This window comes from Esox lucius, chromosome 9 (genome assembly GCF_011004845.1).
Source record: "Esox lucius isolate fEsoLuc1 chromosome 9, fEsoLuc1.pri, whole genome shotgun sequence".
Classification (NCBI taxonomy): domain Eukaryota; kingdom Metazoa; phylum Chordata; class Actinopteri; order Esociformes; family Esocidae; genus Esox; species Esox lucius.
In genome coordinates this window covers 5,828,698-5,847,365 of record NC_047577.1, presented here as the reverse complement: position 1 = coordinate 5,847,365, position 18,668 = coordinate 5,828,698, and the positions used below count along the sequence as shown (strand labels likewise).

Genomic DNA, 18,668 nt, shown 5'->3' with positions numbered 1-18,668 from the left:
TAAAGGGCTTATAGGGAATGAACTATGCATTTCATTAACATGTCATGTTAGGTCTGTTTCTGTTGGACACAGGTTAGACTGATAGTAGCCTGGGACTTGATGTGTTTGGTAAAGATTGATCACGATGGTCACTACGACTGCAGTGTCATACAGTGCTATGTGTCAGGGCAAGCTGTGTCCATTGCATCTTATTTTCATTTCATTTAAGGAATAATAAAGCCTCACAGGCCAGATAATCCTTTTTATTATTTGTATTTATTGTTTTTGGACCTTTTCAATTCATAGGAATTGGATTGTACTTTTATTTCGCTAGTTTTATCAACATGTAATGATTATTTATGCTGAATAACTCTGAACAAAGGACCATAGATAGGACGTGATGCGTGTTAGTGATAGGCCCCACACATCCTGTCCATACCTCCTGCTAGGAGCTGCCCATGTGACTGACATAGGCTCTATGGATTGGCCCATTGACCATAGGTTGGAACATACCATACAACAGTCTTCTGTAGGATAAACCTTTCTTATTGGAGGATATTGGACGGTGTAGTGGTTGGTTATGACCACTCACCACCTTCTATGCGTCCAGGCATAAAAGACTGTGTAAACTTTGTAATTATTCGATAACATGTAAGAACTATGGAAGGTCAACATTGTAGACTCATGCTGAATAAAGATGGTACTCCCCTGACTGCCGGTTGCATACATTTCGTTAATGAATAAAAATGTTTTACAGAATCTAAAAGCAACTTAATAAAATCCAGATTTGTCTTGGAAACATTAGTCAGTAAAGGCACCTAAACCTAAATGCTGTTGTCAGTGGCACTAGGCAACAGAACAACACTGTACTGTGATCTAAACAGGATGTGTTTGTGGTTAAAGTCAGCTTTAGTTAGCTACTTCAAGTTCTAGTTTTACAATTATAAGAAGATGAACAGCAGAACATAGAACATTGTATGGGCTCACCTGAACTCCTACACAGGCCAATCTACCGTGTCATTAGGCAGAACTTACTTGTGATCATTATGAACTGAAGTCCTACATTTAATGGAGGTTTGTCCTCAACTTTTGATTACTTTTTTGCATGACATAACCTGTGTGCCAGTAAGCCTTGCCAAATTAAATAAGGTTGTTAGATAAACTAACTCTAATGCCTAAACCCAATTTTTTTTCATACCCTAATTGTAAGCTAGAAATACACATTTATCCTGTGGAGACCAGTGTTTGTAAATTACATGTATTGAAATATACAAGCCTTGTATAGGCTGCCTGAAAGTATGTGAAACGTACAGGGATAGTCAATATTGAAAAACTCTTATGACATCTCGTAAAAACCATCAAATCCCATTCACTATAGCCACTAATCAATGTCTGACATCTCTTTTGAGGTATTTTTGCACATGCCTCCTTATAGAAATCAGCCAATTGAGTGAGGTTTAAGGTGCGTCTGGCATGTATTGCCTGCTTCAGGATCTAGCACAGCATATCAATTGGATTAAGGTCAGGACTGTGACTTGACCAACCCAAATAAAAATTTTACTTTGTCCTCTGTCATTCTGTGGTACCGTAGGTTTTCTTGAAACTTTCTTTGCTGTCTTGTTGGAAGACCCATTTTTGGCGCCACTATAACTCCTTGACTTAAGACTTTTTTTGTATACCTCAGAATTCATGTTTCCCTTAATGATGTCTAGGTGAGGATGAAAAGCAGCCCCAGATCTTGACATTTCCACCACATTGTTTGACACTTGGGAAGGTTTGTTTGGTGATAGGCAAATGCAGTGGCTTTGCTTGTGAACAAAATTGTGAATATTGGACTAATCTGTCCACCTTCAGGTTTTTCCAGGTGGCAAATTTAAGATGGGCAGTTTGGTAATTTTTTTACAGCAAAGGTTTCTTCCTGGCAAACCTCCCAATAATCATATTTATGTTCAGAGTTTCTCATTTTGTTGAAGCACAGTAACCCGAAAGGAAGGCCTGCATATCTCCAGCTGTGCCTGATCTTTTTGGGATTGATGACATGCTGTATGCTGCTTGCTGTTACCTACCTGGCTACCTGACAAACTTTTTCAAATGTATCTGTTGACTTTTTACCCAACTTGCAGTCCAGACCTGTTACCCATTGAAAACATTTGGTGTATTATAAAACAAAAATATGACAAAGGAGACCCAAACTGTTGAGCAGCTGAAACCTTATATCAAGCAAGAATGAGAAAACCCTCAAAACTACAACAATTGGTCTCCTCAATTCCCAAACGCTTACAGAAAATTGTTAAAAGAAGAGCAGATGCAACAGGGTAAAAACATGCCTCTGTGTGACGTCGGGGGTGTCCTTGCTATTTGTCTTTCTTGTTTCAGGTTTTCTGTTTTCTTTACAGGGTTTTACAGTGGACATTTTCTGCATAACTGTGTTTGGAGTGTTGTTTGTGAATGCAGCCCTTCTCCTGTAATTAGGTGTATGAGTTTCACCTGTGATTTCGGTTCTCCCGTATGCCTGTATAAGTCTGTTCTGTTGTGTAGCCCCTTGTGAGGTTTTGATTGTCAATCATTCAAACTGAGCCTTTATTTAGCATTCAGCTTTTGAAACCTAGCATTGTTGATATCCCGTGTTCTGACCCTAGCTTTGTTTACCTGCCTACTTCGATTTAGCCCCGTGATTTTGTGTAGGTGGCCTCTCGTTTCTGACATACTGGTCTTGACCCCTTGCCTGTCTATCCATTCTGCTTTCTGTCTTGCCCCTTGCTTGGAAGTGCCAACTGCAAAAAAACTACCAACGCACCACGTCTGAACCCTGCGACCCCTTTTTCCGACTCATGCATTACTCTATAATAAACGTAATAAACATGCCAACGTTTTTCTTCTCACACAGGGAGAGTTTCCTAAATCAGGTAGTGCATATACAGTACATAGGTTGTTGCAGAGTTTTTCAGCACTTGATTCTCCCTCTACACTGCCTATAGAGACTTTTGTTGCAGATAATGAGTTACTCTAAATCAAACGTAATATATTTTGCATTTAGGCTGAATAGGTGTTATCTGACAAAGAGAAGTTGTGAAGCGTTGGCCTCAGCTCTCAGTTCAAAATCCTCTCATTTGAAAGATTTGGACCTGAGTCACAATTACCTGCTGGACTCTGGAGTTAAGCTGCTCTCTGTGGGACTGGGACATCATTACTGTAAAGTGGAACGACTGAGGATAGATTTCATAAACATGCGTACACAATAATAAGATGTGTCAAACAGTGATTTTTCTGTGCTAATTTTACCATGATGACCCAATGGTATATTCAATAACAAACCTGTGAGGTAAACTCAAAAAGTTATATTATTACTGTAACACATTACTAGCTAAAGCCTGACTCCAACACTGTGAATGCATGTACTGTTACCGTTTACATTTAGTTTGCATTGTGGGTGATTACATTTCCACTTTATACTTTGAAATAGATATATGTATACATACATGTATATGTAAATAAAATGATATATAAATTATATTTCTTATAAATAGATTTTTCTTTACCCCTTAAATCATGAAATCTTTCTTTACCTCTTCCCCTCAGAAAGCACTAGGACCCATTTTGGGGGCATGCCCCCTAGGTTGGGAACCTCTGTATTTTATTGATTGTAATCACTGAAGCACAGAGGTAAATCTGGAATAATTTGGTCAGCTTAGCAGTATAGACTGCCCACAGGAGATTGGAGTAACTGCACTACAACACAGGAAATCGAGGAGAAATGTGTTCAACCTCATCTCTCACCAGCAGAGGGCAGCAGTCCTGTTGTTAAATCATGATGACTTCTCTCTGCAGGCAGTCATTCTGAGTCACACAGGAAGACTCTGCTTCTCTGGCTTCAGCTCTGAGGTCAAATCCCTCCCACCTGAGAGAACTGGACCTGAGCTTCAATCACCCAGGAGACTCTGAAGTGAGGCTGCTCTCTGATAGACTGGAGGATCCTGACTGTAGACTGGAGAAACTCAAGTTAGTACAGTTACTGTGAAAATATTATCTGTTTAAATGCACATTAAACGCTCTCTTATTTGTACAGCATAAAGCATCACATTGAAGTTGAAAAATCATAGAGTTTAGCAAATTAGTTTATATTTTAATCTTTCACAAGGAATATTTTTGACTTCCATTGAAAGCCATTGACTTTGTGGGTTTTCAGCCATTTTGAATATGTGAATTACTGTAAAGGTTTTATTAGAAACTGCAGGGTATACTTCATAAAATCATTTTATTTCTTTACTTATAATAACTGAGTTACGTATTTTTAAAGCCATGTTATAGCTAAACTGTGTTTTTGAGGAAAACTTGAAAGTCTGCAGTGCATTTCCAGCATTTATTCACAAAATAAAAAAGTGTCGTTAGAGCTTAAAAAAACACCACAATATGCTGCAAATATGGGCACATACACACAGCTACAGAAAAATTAAGAGACTACTGCACCTTTTTCTTTCCTTTCCAAGAAAGTTGAAAAGGAAAGATCTGAGTGAGGAACAGAAGCGTTCAATTTGCAGTGGTCTCTTAATTTTAACCCTTCTGTCAAAACCTTCCTTTTCAACTTTTTTGGAAAGGAAAGAAAAAAGTGCAGTGGTCTCAATTTCTTCCAGAGCTGTATAGACTTGTGTGTATACTCTCTCACACACAGTCTGGACATTCATTTTGACACACATTGGCGTGCACAATGTATGCCTACGCACAAACACGCACTTGCATCCGTACATGTGTGCACGTATGTGCACATAGCAAGAGCTTATATGTGTGCACATACTTGCTCAGGCGAATAAATATTTTCCAGAAATGTGTAGGCTACTCTCACTCTCACACACACACACACACACACACATTCTTCGTCCTCTAACCTGTCCTCTCATCTGCAGATTACTTTCATCTCACTCTGGACCCAAACACAGCGGGTAGAAACCTCTCTTTGTCTGAGGGGAACAGGGGGTTTAAGTTTGTGGAAGAGGAGCAGCCGTATCCTGATCACCCAGACAGATTTGAATACAGGGGCCATGTGCTGTGTAGAGAGGGTCTGACTGGACGCTCCTATTGGGAGATGGAGATGAAGGGGTGGCCTGAAATAGCAGTGACATATAAAGACATCAGCAGAAAGGGAGCCAGTCCAGCCACTGAGTTTGGATTCAGTGACAAGTCCTGGAGTCTGATGTGCAGGGAAGACTTTTATTCCACCTCCCACAATAGTCAGTGGACTTATATACCTGATTTCCACTTCCTCCCCCCTCCTCAACCCCAGAGAGACCTGACCTCCTCACCTCCTCCCTCCTCACCTCCTCCCTCCAGGGTGGGAGTGTTTCTGGACTGGCCGGCCGGCACCCTGTCCTTCTACTATGTAAACTCAGACACAATGACCCACCTGTACACATTCCACACCACATTCACTGAGCCCCTCTACCCAGGGTTTTCGGTGGGTGTGGGTGATTCCGTGACCCTGTGTCCTTGAGGAATCTGTGTCTCCATGATAACAGTAAAACTCTCCTAACCAACCATGTGACATGCAAGAGGTTTCTCTTTCCCTGTCTCTCCTCTCTCTACATGTTAATGGACTTGTTAATGATACAAAGGGCTTTCCTGGCTTGGGAAACATTTGTTTGCATCGCCAAATGAGTGTTTCACGGTCCGTCTTCTTTCTAGAGTGTTTCACGGTCCGTCTTCTTTCTAGAGTGTTTCACGGTCCGTCTTCTGTCTAGAGTGTTTCACGGTCCATCTTCTTCCTAGAGTGTTTCACGGTCCGTCTTCTTTCTAGAGTGTTTCACGGTCCGTCTTCTTTCTAGAGTGTTTCACGGTCCGTCTTCTTTCTAGAGTGTTTCACGGTCCGTCTTCTTTCTAGAGTGTTTTACGGTCCGTCTTCTGTCTAGAGTGTTTCACGGTCCATCTTCTTCCTAGAGTGTTTCACGGTCCGTCTTCTTTCTAGAGTGTTTCACGGTCCGTCTTCTTTCTAGAGTGTTTCACGGTCCGTCTTCTGTCTAGAGTGTTTCACGGTCCGTCTTCTTTCTAGAGTGTTTCACGGTCCGTCTTCTTTCTAGAGTGTTTCACGGTCCGTCTTCTGTCTAGTGTGAGTCAGTGTTTCACAGTCGGTCAGCTGTGCACGGGAGAGAATGGCTCTGATGCCTCTGGATTGTCCCTGCACCGGCGGCCATTTTCTTTTGGGAGTGTTGGTGTGATGGTAATGCATGGGAGGGAGACGGGGGTCAGGGGTCATCATGGGCACTCTGACTGGTCTGCGGCTACGCAGCAGGAATGTGTCACAACACACAGTGCAGTGTTTGTCTTTCCATCTCCATGGATGTGAAAAACATATTGATGTTTGCACTTTCGATGGCCTCAGGATATATTTGATAACACAGTTGTAATTTGATCTCCACAAAGAATTCCTAAAGTAAACTGTACAGTGATCTACAGAGAAGGTTTATACTGGGGTTGAAGAGAATTGTAGTCAACTTCATTTTGAATATTGTTTTATTATTATAGTTATTCATAAACCGTATATCAATCTAATAAATAGTAACAGCAGCCTGTGTGTATGTTTGTGTGTCTGTGTGTGTAACTGAGCCTAACACAACACATTCACATTCATATAACTGCCATTAGTGCAGAGAAGAAAAGACTCTCAGCTCATCACTTTTCAAAGACAGAGAACAAACCTCCCTTTTCCATTCTGTTCTGTTTTTTCATCTCTTTCGCTCTGTTCATCCATCCAGAACTCCATTTCACCTGAACTTTATCCACATGAGCCGGGTCGCAATGCATTCTGGGTCTGCCTGCGAGACAGGCACAGGGGTCTGAGAAATACAATCAGTGAGGTCCAGTGAGGTACAGTTAGTTCCAGTGAGGTCCAGTGAGGTGCAGTTAGGTGTGGTTTGGCATAGTTTGATCAGGTTAGGTCCATTAAGATCAGGTTCAGTCGGACAAGTCCAGGTCCAGTTTGAGCCGGTGAGACCTAGTTCAAACTAGTTAGATTCCAGTTGTGTCCAGTCGTGTCTGGTTTGTAAAGCCTGTTGGCTCCAGTTAAAAAGGCAACAGAAAGGTACGGGGGGGAGAGGAAATGACCTCACAGGAAGGGGTTGTGGCTGTGTGTTGGGGGCTTGGTGAGGTGGGCGGGGGAGAGGGGGAGCAAGGGGTGTGGTAGGTTTTGGGGGACGTCCAGGACACTGTGGGAAGGCTGGGTGTGGGAGGAGGGGAATCCGGACGGCTGGTGGGGGAGGGGGAGGGGTAGAGAGGGGCTGTAGGAGAGGGTGTGGGGGGGTACGGGGGAGGTGGAACTGGGCCGGAGCATCTGGTTGAGGGTGAGGCGCGGCTGGTCACAGTGGAACGGGTTGGTGGGGGAGGGAGCACTCAGGCCTGGAGGGAGGGAGGGAGGGATGGAGCGAGGGAGGGAGGGAGGGAGGGATGGAGCGAGGGAGGGAGGGAGGGAGGGAACAGGGGAAGTAGAGAGTTAGTATTTGGACATTGGCCATTTCAGCTGATATGTAATTAGTACATCAGTTAAGAGATCCATGTTCAAGTGGCCCTTTAAATATCCAGTAAACTCTCCCGCTCTAATAAACGAAGGGATTTTTCTAGACGGGATCGAAATATGCCCCTGTATACATACAGCAGAACCAATGAAAACGGTCGTTGAATTCTCCTCCAGCAGAGCCTGTCTACACGTCAGTAGTTGGTGCCAACCTTAGATAGTATGTTTCTTTGTCATTTTTCCTAGCTGTTTATTAACTAGTGCCGTGCAGAGCCCTCTGGTCCAGCTCTGACCTGGGAAGCGCCTACTCAGTGTTGTGACCTGCACAGGATTCACTGCTGTTGCTGTTTTTTGACAGTGTGTGTCACATCTAAGTGTTATTCATATTAATGAGCATTAAGCAGACTGGTGTGTGTCACATCTAAGTGTTATTCATATTAATGAGCATTAAGCAGACTGGTGTGTGTCACATCTAAGTGTTATTCATATTAATGAGCATTAAGCAGACTGGTGTGTGTCACATCTAAGTGTTATTCATATTAATGAGCATTAAGCAGACTGGTGTGTGTCACATCTAAGTGTTATTCATATTAATGAGCATTAAGCAGACTGGTGTGTGTCACATCTAAGTGTTATTCATATTAATGAGCATTAAGCAGACTGGTGTGTGTCACATCTAAGTGTTATTCATATTAATGAGCATTAAGCAGACTGGTGTGTGTCACATCTAAGTGTTATTCATATTAATGAGCATTAAGCAGACTGGTGTGTGTCACATCTAAGTGTTATTCATATTAATGAGCATTAAGCAGACTGGTGTGTGTCACATCTAAGTGTTATTCATATTAATGAGCATTAAGCAGACTGGTGTGTGTCACATCTCAGTGTTATTCATATTAATGAGCATTAAGCAGACTGGTGTGTGTCACATCTAAGTGTTATTCATATTAATGAGCATTAAGCAGACTGGTGTGTGTCACATCTAAGTGTTATTCATATTAATGAGCATTAAGCAGACTGGTGTGTGTCACATCTAAGTGTTATTCATATTAATGAGCATTAAGCAGACTGGTGTGTGTCACATCTAAGTGTTATTCATATTAATGAGCATTAAGCAGACTGGTGTGTGTCACATCTAAGTGTTATTCATATTAATGAGCATTAAGCAGACTGGTGTGTGTCACATCTCAGTGTTATTCAAATTAATGAGCATTAAGCAGACTGGTGTGTGTCACATCTCAGTGTTATTCATATTAATGAGCATTAAGCAGACTGGTGTGTGTCACATCTAAGTGTTATTCATATTAATGAGCATTAAGCAGACTGGTGTGTGTCACATCTAAGTGTTATTCATATTAATGAGCATTAAGCAGACTGGTGTGTGTCACATCTAAGTGTTATTCATATTAATGAGCATTAAGCAGACTGGTGTGTGTCACATCTAAGTGTTATTCATATTAATGAGCATTAAGCAGACTGGTGTGTGTCACATCTAAGTGTTATTCATATTAATGAGCATTAAGCAGACTGGTGTGTGTCACATCTAAGTGTTATTCATATTAATGAGCATTAAGCAGACTGGTGTGTGTCACATCTAAGTGTTATTCATATTAATGAGCATTAAGCAGACTGGTGTGTGTCACATCTAAGTGTTATTCATATTAATGAGCATTAAGCAGACTGGTGTGTGTCACATCTAAGTGTTATTCATATTAATGAGCATTAAGCAGACTGGTGTGTGTCACATCTAAGTGTTATTCATATTAATGAGCATTAAGCAGACTGGTGTGTGTCACATCTAAGTGTAATTCATATTAATGAGCATTAAGTAGACTGGTGTGTGTCACATCTAAGTGTAATTCATATTAATGAGCATTAAGCAGACTGGTGTGTGTCACATCTAAGTGTTATTCATATTAATGAGCATTAAGCAGACTGGTGTGTGTCACATCTAAGTGTTATTCATATTAATGAGCATTAAGCAGACTGGTGTGTGTCACATCTAAGTGTTATTCATATTAATGAGCATTAAGCAGACTGGTGTGTGTCACATCTAAGTGTTATTCATATTAATGAGCATTAAGCAGACTGGTGTGTGTCACATCTAAGTGTTATTCATATTAATGAGCATTAAGCAGACTGGTGTGTGTCACATCTAAGTGTTATTCATATTAATGAGCATTAAGCAGACTGGTGTGTGTCACATCTAAGTGTTATTCATATTAATGAGCATTAAGCAGACTGGTGTGTGTCACATCTAAGTGTTATTCATATTAATGAGCATTAAGCAGACTGGTGTGTGTCACATCTAAGTGTTATTCATATTAATGAGCATTAAGCAGACTGGTGTGTGTCACATCTAAGTGTAATTCATATTAATGAGCATTAAGTAGACTGGTGTGTGTCACATCTAAGTGTAATTCATATTAATGAGCATTAAGCAGACTGGTGTGTGTCACATCTAAGTGTTATTCATATTAATGAGCATTAAGTAGACTGGTGTGTGTCACATCTAAGTGTAATTCATATTAATGAGCATTAAGTAGACTGGTGTGTGTCACATCTAAGTGTAATTCATATTAATGAGCATTAAGTGGACTACATCGGCTGAAATGTCCGCACAGGCAGAACATTTGTTCATATTTCAGTCAAGTTTAGTCAGGCCTTTATGCTGGTATGTTTGACAGCAGGTGTGAGTGTGTGAGTGTGTGTGTGTGTATGACTGTGTGTTTGTTCTGACCTAAAAGGAAGGGGTTGTTGTGGGTCTTGTTAGGAGGGTGAGGAGGTATCAGGGCGTCCAGGTTGACTAGGGACGCCCCCGTCGGTCCCAGGAAGGCTTCTGGGGTACGACACATTCGAGGGCTCTTGGAACCCAGAGGGGGGGCTGGACGAGTCAGGTGGAACATCTCTGGGCTGTCCTCTTCAGTTCCGTTGACCGATGGGGGCAGAACACGCTCCCCAAACGGGTCTGTGTCTGTGTAGTCCACAAGGAAACAAACACACACAGGAAGATACACAACCGACTGAGTGTGTATTACCTGTAGGACTGTTTGTGTGTGTGTGTTACTTGTAGGACTGTTTGTGTGTGTGTGTTACCTGTAGGTCTGTTTGTGTGTGTGTTTGTTACCTGTAGGTCTGTTTGTGTGTGTGTTTGTTACCTGTAGGACTGAGTGTTACCTGTAGGTCTGTTTGTGTGTGTGTTTGTTACCTCTAGGACTGAGAGTTACCTGTAGGTCTGTTTGTGTGTGTGTTTGTTACCCGTAGGACTGAGTGTTACCTGTAGGTCTGTTTGTGCGTGTGTTTGTTACCTGTAGGTCTGTTTGTGTGTGTGTTACCTGTAGGACTGAGTGTTACCTGTAGGTCTGTTTTTGCGTGTGTTTGTTACCTGTAGGACTGAGTGTTACCTGTAGGTCTGTGTGTGTGTGTGTGTGTTACCTGTAGGACTGAGTGTTACCTGTAGGTCTGTTTTTGCGTGTGTTTGTTACCTGTAGGACTGAGTGTTACCTGTAGGTCTGTTTGTGTGTGTGTGTTACCTGTAGGACTGTTTGTGTGTGTTACCTGTAGGTCTGTTTGTGTGTGTGTGTTACCTGTAGGACTGTTTGTGTGTGTGTGTTACCTGTAGGACTGTTTGTGTGTGTTACCTGTAGGACTGTTTGTGTGTGTGTCTGTTACCTGTAGGACTGAGTGTTACCTGTAGGACGGTTTGTGTGTGTGTTTGTTACCTGTAGGACTGTCACGTGGTGATGTGAAGACTCTGGGTGGTCCAACCTCTCCATTAGACTCCTCCTTTTCCCTGACAGAGAAGGGATCCGTCCAATCAGCACCTTCCCCTGGGTGAGGGGGTGGGCTCTCGCAGCCATGACTGACAGGGCTTGATGAAGATGCGGGCAGGGCATCCCAGGTGGGAGAGCATGACGGAGCCCAGGGATTGATGGGGCTGGAGGAAGAGGGGCGGGTCTTCCAGGGACTACCAATCACAGCCGTAGTGGAGTTGACCGCTTCTGGAAGGGAGAGATTGCACGCGTTCATGTGTTTTCCACTCTAAACAACATAGTCCGAGGATTATAAAATGTGTGCCACTCACCTACAGAGTCCCAGGGGTCAGAGGTCACAGCAGGCAGGGAGACCCAGGGGTCGTCTGGAGGGGGCGGAGCTTCAGAAGAGGTGGGGTCAAAGATATCCACTAGATCGAAAATAGTCGACTGTAAGAATACAGGAGAACAATCAAATCATCACTGTCTGATCCAACATGGCCGACTGTAGGAATACAGGAGAACAATCACGTCATCACTGTCAGATCCAACATGGCCGACTGAAGGAACACAGGAGAACAATAACGTCATCACTGTCTGATCCAACATGGCCGACTGTAGGAATACAGGAGAACAATCAAATCATCACTGTCTGATCCAACATGGCCGACTGCAGGAACACAGGAGAACAATCACGTCATCACTGTCAGATCCAACATGGCCAACTGAAGGAACACAGGAGAACAATAACGTCATCACTGTCTGATCCAACATGGCCGACTGTAGGAATACAGGAGAACAATCAAATCATCACTGTCTGATCCAACATGGCCGACTGCAGGAACACAGGAGAACAATCACGTCATCACTGTCAGATCCAACATGGCCGACTGAAGGAATACAGGAGAGCTACTTCTTCTGAATCTCCAGCTTCGGCCTTCCAATACGCAAGTGTCCCAATTGCTGATGCTGTGAAAATCATCAAGGGTATAGGGTCTAATTTAGTGATTACCATTGCTTCAGTCTTTCTCTCATATATCAGTGCGCTCAATCTATTCTCACACAAACGCTGATTGATCTGATGTTATATGTGAAAGACACCAACACGCTTTGCAAGTTACTTAGCAGGGGTCGGGTTTAAAAACGCACCAGTAAAGTTTAGAAAAATATGTATTCCGAATACTATTTGAATGGTAAAACCTATTCAATGCACATCTTTCATTTTAATGTAGTCAACTGGGTGGGATGTCTAACTTCATTGGCTCATTCTTCTTGATGACCCGGTTCAAGCATATCCAACCGGATCATCAGGAGAGATAGGCTCTGGTCATAATTTGGACACACACACGCACACACGCACACACACCTGCTCACCTCTCCTGCCTGTCCTTCCCTCCTGCTCACCTCCGGGGTTCTGTGCATCAACGACTCATTTCCGTGGAGACAATGCTGGACCTGAAGAGGCAGCATGGTGACATCATCAACACAGTTACCATGGAGACGATGTGGATGTAAACACGCAGGAGCACAGAGAGAAATGGACACAAACGTATGACAATAAAACAATAAACAGTCTTTTTCATTCTGCAGTCTTGGTAGAGGACAAAAAGAGAGAGAGAGAAGAAAAAGAAAGAAAAGAGAAAAGGACAAGAAAGATATTATCAGCTTGTGAAGCTGGAAGCAAGAGAACGGCGAGTCACCTCAACCATGAAGCTGTGGAAAAGACAGAGAGAGTGATAACACACAGTAGAAACATAATAATATAGATTATACACATACAGAGATATGTGTACTCGATAAAGTCGATCAGAGGAGGAGGAGAGATGGTGGTGAGTTTTCATATGGCACTGCAGAATATGGTTACAGAAAAGGTCATAAACACTGGAAAGATGGAGGGCAATCTGTTTGTGTGGGTACAAAATATGTGTGTGTGTGTGTGTGTCTGTGTGTGTGTGTCTGTGTACCTGCTGATGCTCCTGGTGTCACCACTTGTCTCCATAGAAACGGAAAGAGGGGTGTGTCTCTGATGAGCATCTGACTGACCAATGAATATTCAGCATTGGTCAGCAAAGAGAGACGATAGAGAGTGTGTGTGTATATGTATTTGTGTAAGTGTATGTGTGTGTGTGTGTGTGTGAACATTTATGTGTGTGTGTGCGTGGGGTCGACTATAAAATGTGTAAACTTTGACCCGAGTGAACTAAGGAGAACGTATGGCGTACCTTCTCCCCCTCCTCTCTGCTCATGGCCAAGGCCAGCTGCAGTTGTAGCTCCTCCTCCCCACTAGTCTGGGGGCGGGCCTGCTCTAGATCAGACGCCTCACGAGGAGAAGAGGAGGAGGCTGTGAGGGCGACGTGGGAAAGGACAGGCAGAGGGAGAGAGACAGAGTAGGTTTATTTTCCAGTTGTCTCTGTTTACTGATAAGTACTCACAGCCCTTCATATCATACGTATGGAAATTAAAATATATATTTTTTTTAAATCCACTGACCCACACTTGCTACCCTGTAATGACAAAAAGAAAACAAAAAGATATACAGCAAATCTACTAAAATACCAAAAGATCTAATTTACATATTCAGCCAATACTTTCAGAAGCACCCTTGGCTGCCGTGATATCTTTAAGACTACTTGGGTTTGACTCTTTTAGCTTTGCATATACATTTGGGGGATTTTCTTCCATTGTTCTTTGCAGATTTTCCAAAGCTCAGTCAAGTTGAATGGGGTGCACAGTGAAGAGCAATCTTCCCATCTATCTGCAGATTCTCAGTGATACTGAAGTCTGGCCTTTATCTGGGCCAGTCAAAGACGATCACGTTCTGGTTCAAAAGCCGTCCCACTGTGGCTTTGGCTGTATCCTCGGGGGAATTGTCCTGTTAAAAAGTAAATTTAAGCTAATACCAGTATAAGGTAATTTGTACACTGAGTACTTGCCTGTATTTGGGTCTATTCCTGTCCTCCCCTTCTATGTGCCCTCATCCCTGAGTCTGAAAAGCATCCCCACAGCATGATGCTGCCACCACCATGCTTCACTGTAAATGGTGTTAGACAGTTAATTGTTCCTGGCTCCCTTCCATTCAGTCAATCGGTACAACACAGAATGTGCCATCAAGCGCCCACAACCTCAATTTGAATCTAAATAAATCCTTCCCATTTTTGCATGTGAAATATACAGCCAGAGATCCAGAAGATGGAAATGTTGTCAGTATCATCAGCAACTGTTTTCTAAAACAGGTCTTACCACATAAAAGAATGACACAACCTAACAGTTCAAGCCACAGACTCTTTTGAGTCTCTGAAACAAGAGTGTGGTTTTGTTTTTGCTGTACAACGCCCACAATCTCTCAATATAAAAGTACGCTGAGTAACATTGCTGTAAAGGGAAGATGGATGCCAACCTACTGTAGGTTCTAAGACTACATGAAAAATAGCATGTCCATCTTAAAACAATTCCACATGCGAACATTGTACAAATCACAAATTATGGGGAAAAAGAAAATTAAAAGATATGTTTTCAGAATGAACTAAAAATGTAAGGAGAGGTTTCAAGTGTATCCCTATGAATTAAAGAAGACATTGAAAACATACGCTGACAATTAACGGCAATGTTGTAAGCACACCCTGACAGATAAAGGAGATGCTTCAAGGACACCAGGACAGTTAAAGGAAAAGTTCCAAGCAGACAATGACAGCTAAAGGGGAAGTGTTAAAGTCCACACTCACAGTTAAAGGAGGAGGGTGACCCCCGCGAGCAGCTGAACTCCCCATACAGAGCTGCCACACTGGGCTGGCTGGTCCTCCTCCCAGGGTGGTTGGCTGGAGGTACGCCTCCATGTCCCATCCCACCACCTCCTCCCGTCCCGCCCGCCATGCGTTCTTTGGTCTTAAGTGCCTGACTCCTCTCCTGTCCGAGCCTCTCCTCGTCCCGGAGTAGTGACACCAGCTGGCGGGCTTTCTCCCTCACGTTGCCCCCCTGGTCGCGGCCGTCACGGTCCATGTACTGGAAGTCACGCAACGTCTACACAGGAAACGCAATAAAATGGTGTATATATATATATTGTGCCAGAATACCATCCCTGACGTGTACCCCAGTTTCCTCCACCCACCTGTATGGTGAATGCGTTCTCGCGGCACTGCTGAGCCACTCTCTCTGAGCCGGTCTTGATCAGGTAGTCAAGCAGGGTCAGGGCCTAGAATAATAACAGTAGACTTTTTATATTGCATTTTTATATATCTAAGGTATCTAAGGTTAGGTTCACAAGAAGTATTCTTCAGATGTAATAGTGTGTCTTTAAATATGTGATCTTAATAGTGTGTCTTTGAATATGTGATCTTTACCTAGTATATGTAAATGTGTTTCTTCAAAGGTTTGGTCTTCACATTGTGGATGTACAAATGTGTCTTTAAGTTTGTGGTCTTTACCTTGTAGACGTAAACGTGTGTATTTAAGGGTGTGGTCTTAATCGTGTAGCTGTAATAGTGTGTCTTTAAGGGTGTGGTCTTTACCTTGAAGATGTAATAATGTGTCTTTAAGGGTGCGGTCTTTACCTTGAAGATGTAATAGTGTGTCTCTAAGGGTGTGGTCTTTACCTTGAAGATGTAATAGTGTGTCTCTAAAGGTGTGGTCTTTACCTTGAAGATGTAATAGTCTGTCTCTAATGGTGTGGTCTTTACCTTGTAGATGTAATAGTGTGTCTTCAAAGGTGTGGTCTTCACCTTGTGGATGTAATAGTGTGTCTTTAAGGGTCTGGTCTTTACCTTGTAGATGTAATAGCGTGTCTTTAAGGGTGTGGTCTTTACCTTGTAGATGTAATAATGTGTCTTTAAGGGTGTGGTCTTTACCTTGTAGATGTAATAGTGTCTTTAAGGGTGTGGTATTTACCTTGTAGATGTAATAGTGTGTCTTTAAGGGTGTGGTCTTTACCTTGTAGATGTAATAATGTGTCTTTAAGGGTGTGTCTTTAAGGGTCTGGTCTTTACCTTGTAGACGTGTCTCCAGTTCTTGCCGTGGTCATTGAGGCGTTTCCAAACCATGCCCATGACCTCGGCAAACGCCACCACGTTGAAGGTGAGGTCAGCGATCTCCGACATCAGGGAGGAGGAGGGGCCCCAGGGGTCGTTGGAGGTCGCTTCGCGCACCTGTCAGAAGGAGAGGGGGTATACCTGTTACAACACACGTACACCTTTACAAAACATGAGATATAAAAGAGATACAGCAGGTGTTTAATGCAAATGATCAGAGTAAATGAGACACAATGAATATTGTTGTGGATTACCTTGATCTCTGCCTCAGAGTAGTTGTGAACAATGTTCTTCACCTGGCGACGCAGCGCTGACGTCGTCATGGTGATGTGGGTTCAGGGTGCTATGGTAAATGATAGGGATATTCTGTGAGGGGGAGGTAGGGTCGGGGGTTGGGGGAGGGGGGGGTAGTTGAGGCGGTATTCTCTCCACTCTTTGGAGGGGGGGGGGGGTCAAAGGGGCCACTGTAGAGTGTGGAGAGAGTAGAGAGAGGGGAAAAAGAGAGAATAAAGAAAGGGGAGAGGGGAGGAGGGAGAGGGGAGGGGGGAGGGGGGGAATGGGACAGGGGGAGGACAACAGGAGAGAGGAGAAAGAGACAATTAAAAAAAATTATAATAAGGATTGAAGTTTTATTAAGTCCAGCATTATCTTCCTTTGCAACTGTCTCTCGGATAATTATCCAGAAATGACAAATAGGACACCCTATTCTATTATAGTGTACATCCTCATTATAATGTACCCTCATCCCCTATACTGTACGTGCTGTGGAAGTTGACACAACTTCCCTTTAGTGGCATGTCAGTTTTGCCTCTCCAACTCACGTTGAGCATTAGATCTTGACCTAACCACAGGTCTAAGATCAGTTCGACCTCTCCAAATTCAGGCCTTAACCACTACATACTAACCTTCCCACAGCTGTAGGACCTTCTCAGACCTTCGATTACAATCCAGGAGGAAATCCATTCCACTTGTTAGTAGGAAATAGGTCATACGAACTGTCCCTATTGATGTGTCTGGCAGAGATTGGTGCAATCCAGGCCAACACACACACACGCACACACAGACACACACACACACAGACACAATAACCCACTTTAACTTCTAAACTCATTAATTACCAGAGACATTTAGGGAATTCACGTCGTAGCTGTAACAGCTCTTGGTCCCTCCTGCGTCAGTCATTCTCCTACAGAATGTGTTCCAATTAACCTGTTCCTGCAGTGGGCTTAATTATGCAGTGTCTCACAACACCGGGGTGACTGTTCAGAGAAGCACAGTGGGTCAGTAGTGTCTGTCCTTGACTGCCTGAGATCTTGTCAACATCTGGCCAAAAAATGGAGCATATATCCTTTCACACCAATGTTACTAGAGACAAAAGCACTCATGAAACATACATTTAATAAACCCACGGGCAGGACACTGTGTTTACTTCACTTTGTTTCCTTTTCTTTTTGGAGTGCACTGTAATCTCACAGTCATTGTTTGATTTCAAATCCAAACTTTCGGGGTACCATGCATGAAGGAGAGAAAAACCCTCAACGGTATCAATACTTGTAGAGGGCACTGTGCTTATCAATACAGCAGAGCGTAAGCCCCCCCCCCTTTTAGATAACCTTAGTCAACACAGAGTCACAGAATACTTTCTCCTACAGTAGAGCTGACTTAAGCAATATCACAGAAGAACTGCAGTACACACAGAGGAGCAAGGCAGACTGGAGAGACACAAGGAGAGAGGGAGAGGAGAGGGAGAGCGAGGTAGATGGAGGTAGAGAGTGGAATAGTTAACAGAGGAGAAGGAGGGGTGAGAGAGAGAGGAGAAAGGAGAGTAAGAGAGAGGAATGGCTAGTGAGGAGCTGAGAGAGGAAGACTGAGGGCAAGAGAGCTTGAGAGAAAAGAGAGAGCAAGGAGAGAGACAGGCATGAGGACAGGGAATAGAGTGTATGGAGACATCAGCAGTTCAATCAGTATCACCTTTCTGCCAAATCATCTACCAGCCCTCACTCACACACACACACACCTGTCTCCTATTCAAGCAGGTTTATTAAGATTCTCTGACCTGAAGAGCAGATGTTCAACCTAGTTAGTGGAACAAAGGCCAGGTCAAAAGTGATGCACAATGGAGGAAATAACGGGTCATACTGGACAGGATACTGGACTGAAACACACACACAGAGCGAGCAGTAATACAGAGTTTCACCTGTGTGTCCTATTGTGTGCTTCTCAGTCAGCTAGAATCTGATTCCTCAGAAGCACACCCACCCTGTACGCTGAGGAAAGTAAATTATGAACTGCTGACACAGACATCACCTCTGTGGCTGTTCCCCTCCGTGGCTGTTCCCCTCTGCAGAGACACTGATTCCCATGTCAGTGACCATACATTCAGAGAACTACATTTAAAAAACGCAATGATTGTCATTT

The 18,668-nt window shown here is 43.2% G+C and overlaps 2 protein-coding genes across 2 annotated transcripts in view; one reads left to right on the top strand and one right to left on the bottom strand.

The window, feature by feature from the left end:
- LOC105030921 (NACHT, LRR and PYD domains-containing protein 3-like) overlaps window positions 1-6,545 on the top strand; it is a 58,890-nt gene extending 52,345 nt beyond the window's left edge. Inside the window, exon 13 of the mRNA XM_034294568.1 lies at window positions 4,881-6,545. Coding sequence (XP_034150459.1) covers window positions 4,881-5,464 — 584 coding nt within the window. The 3' untranslated portion in view covers window positions 5,465-6,545. The remainder of the gene's footprint in view (window positions 1-4,880) is intronic.
- Window positions 6,546-6,975: 430 nt separating this feature from the next.
- epn3b (epsin 3b) lies at window positions 6,976-16,639 on the bottom strand. The gene is made up of 10 exons (XM_029122603.2): window positions 16,505-16,639; window positions 16,209-16,367; window positions 15,335-15,418; window positions 14,952-15,246; window positions 13,452-13,570; window positions 12,604-12,684; window positions 11,562-11,679; window positions 11,200-11,478; window positions 10,218-10,451; window positions 6,976-7,362 (listed from the first exon to the last, which is right to left on the bottom strand). The coding sequence occupies exons 1-10, from the start codon at window positions 16,571-16,573 to the stop codon at window positions 7,073-7,075; spliced, it is 1,728 nt and encodes a 575-aa protein (XP_028978436.1). The 5' UTR covers window positions 16,574-16,639; the 3' UTR covers window positions 6,976-7,072.
- Window positions 16,640-18,668: the final 2,029 nt, after the last annotated feature.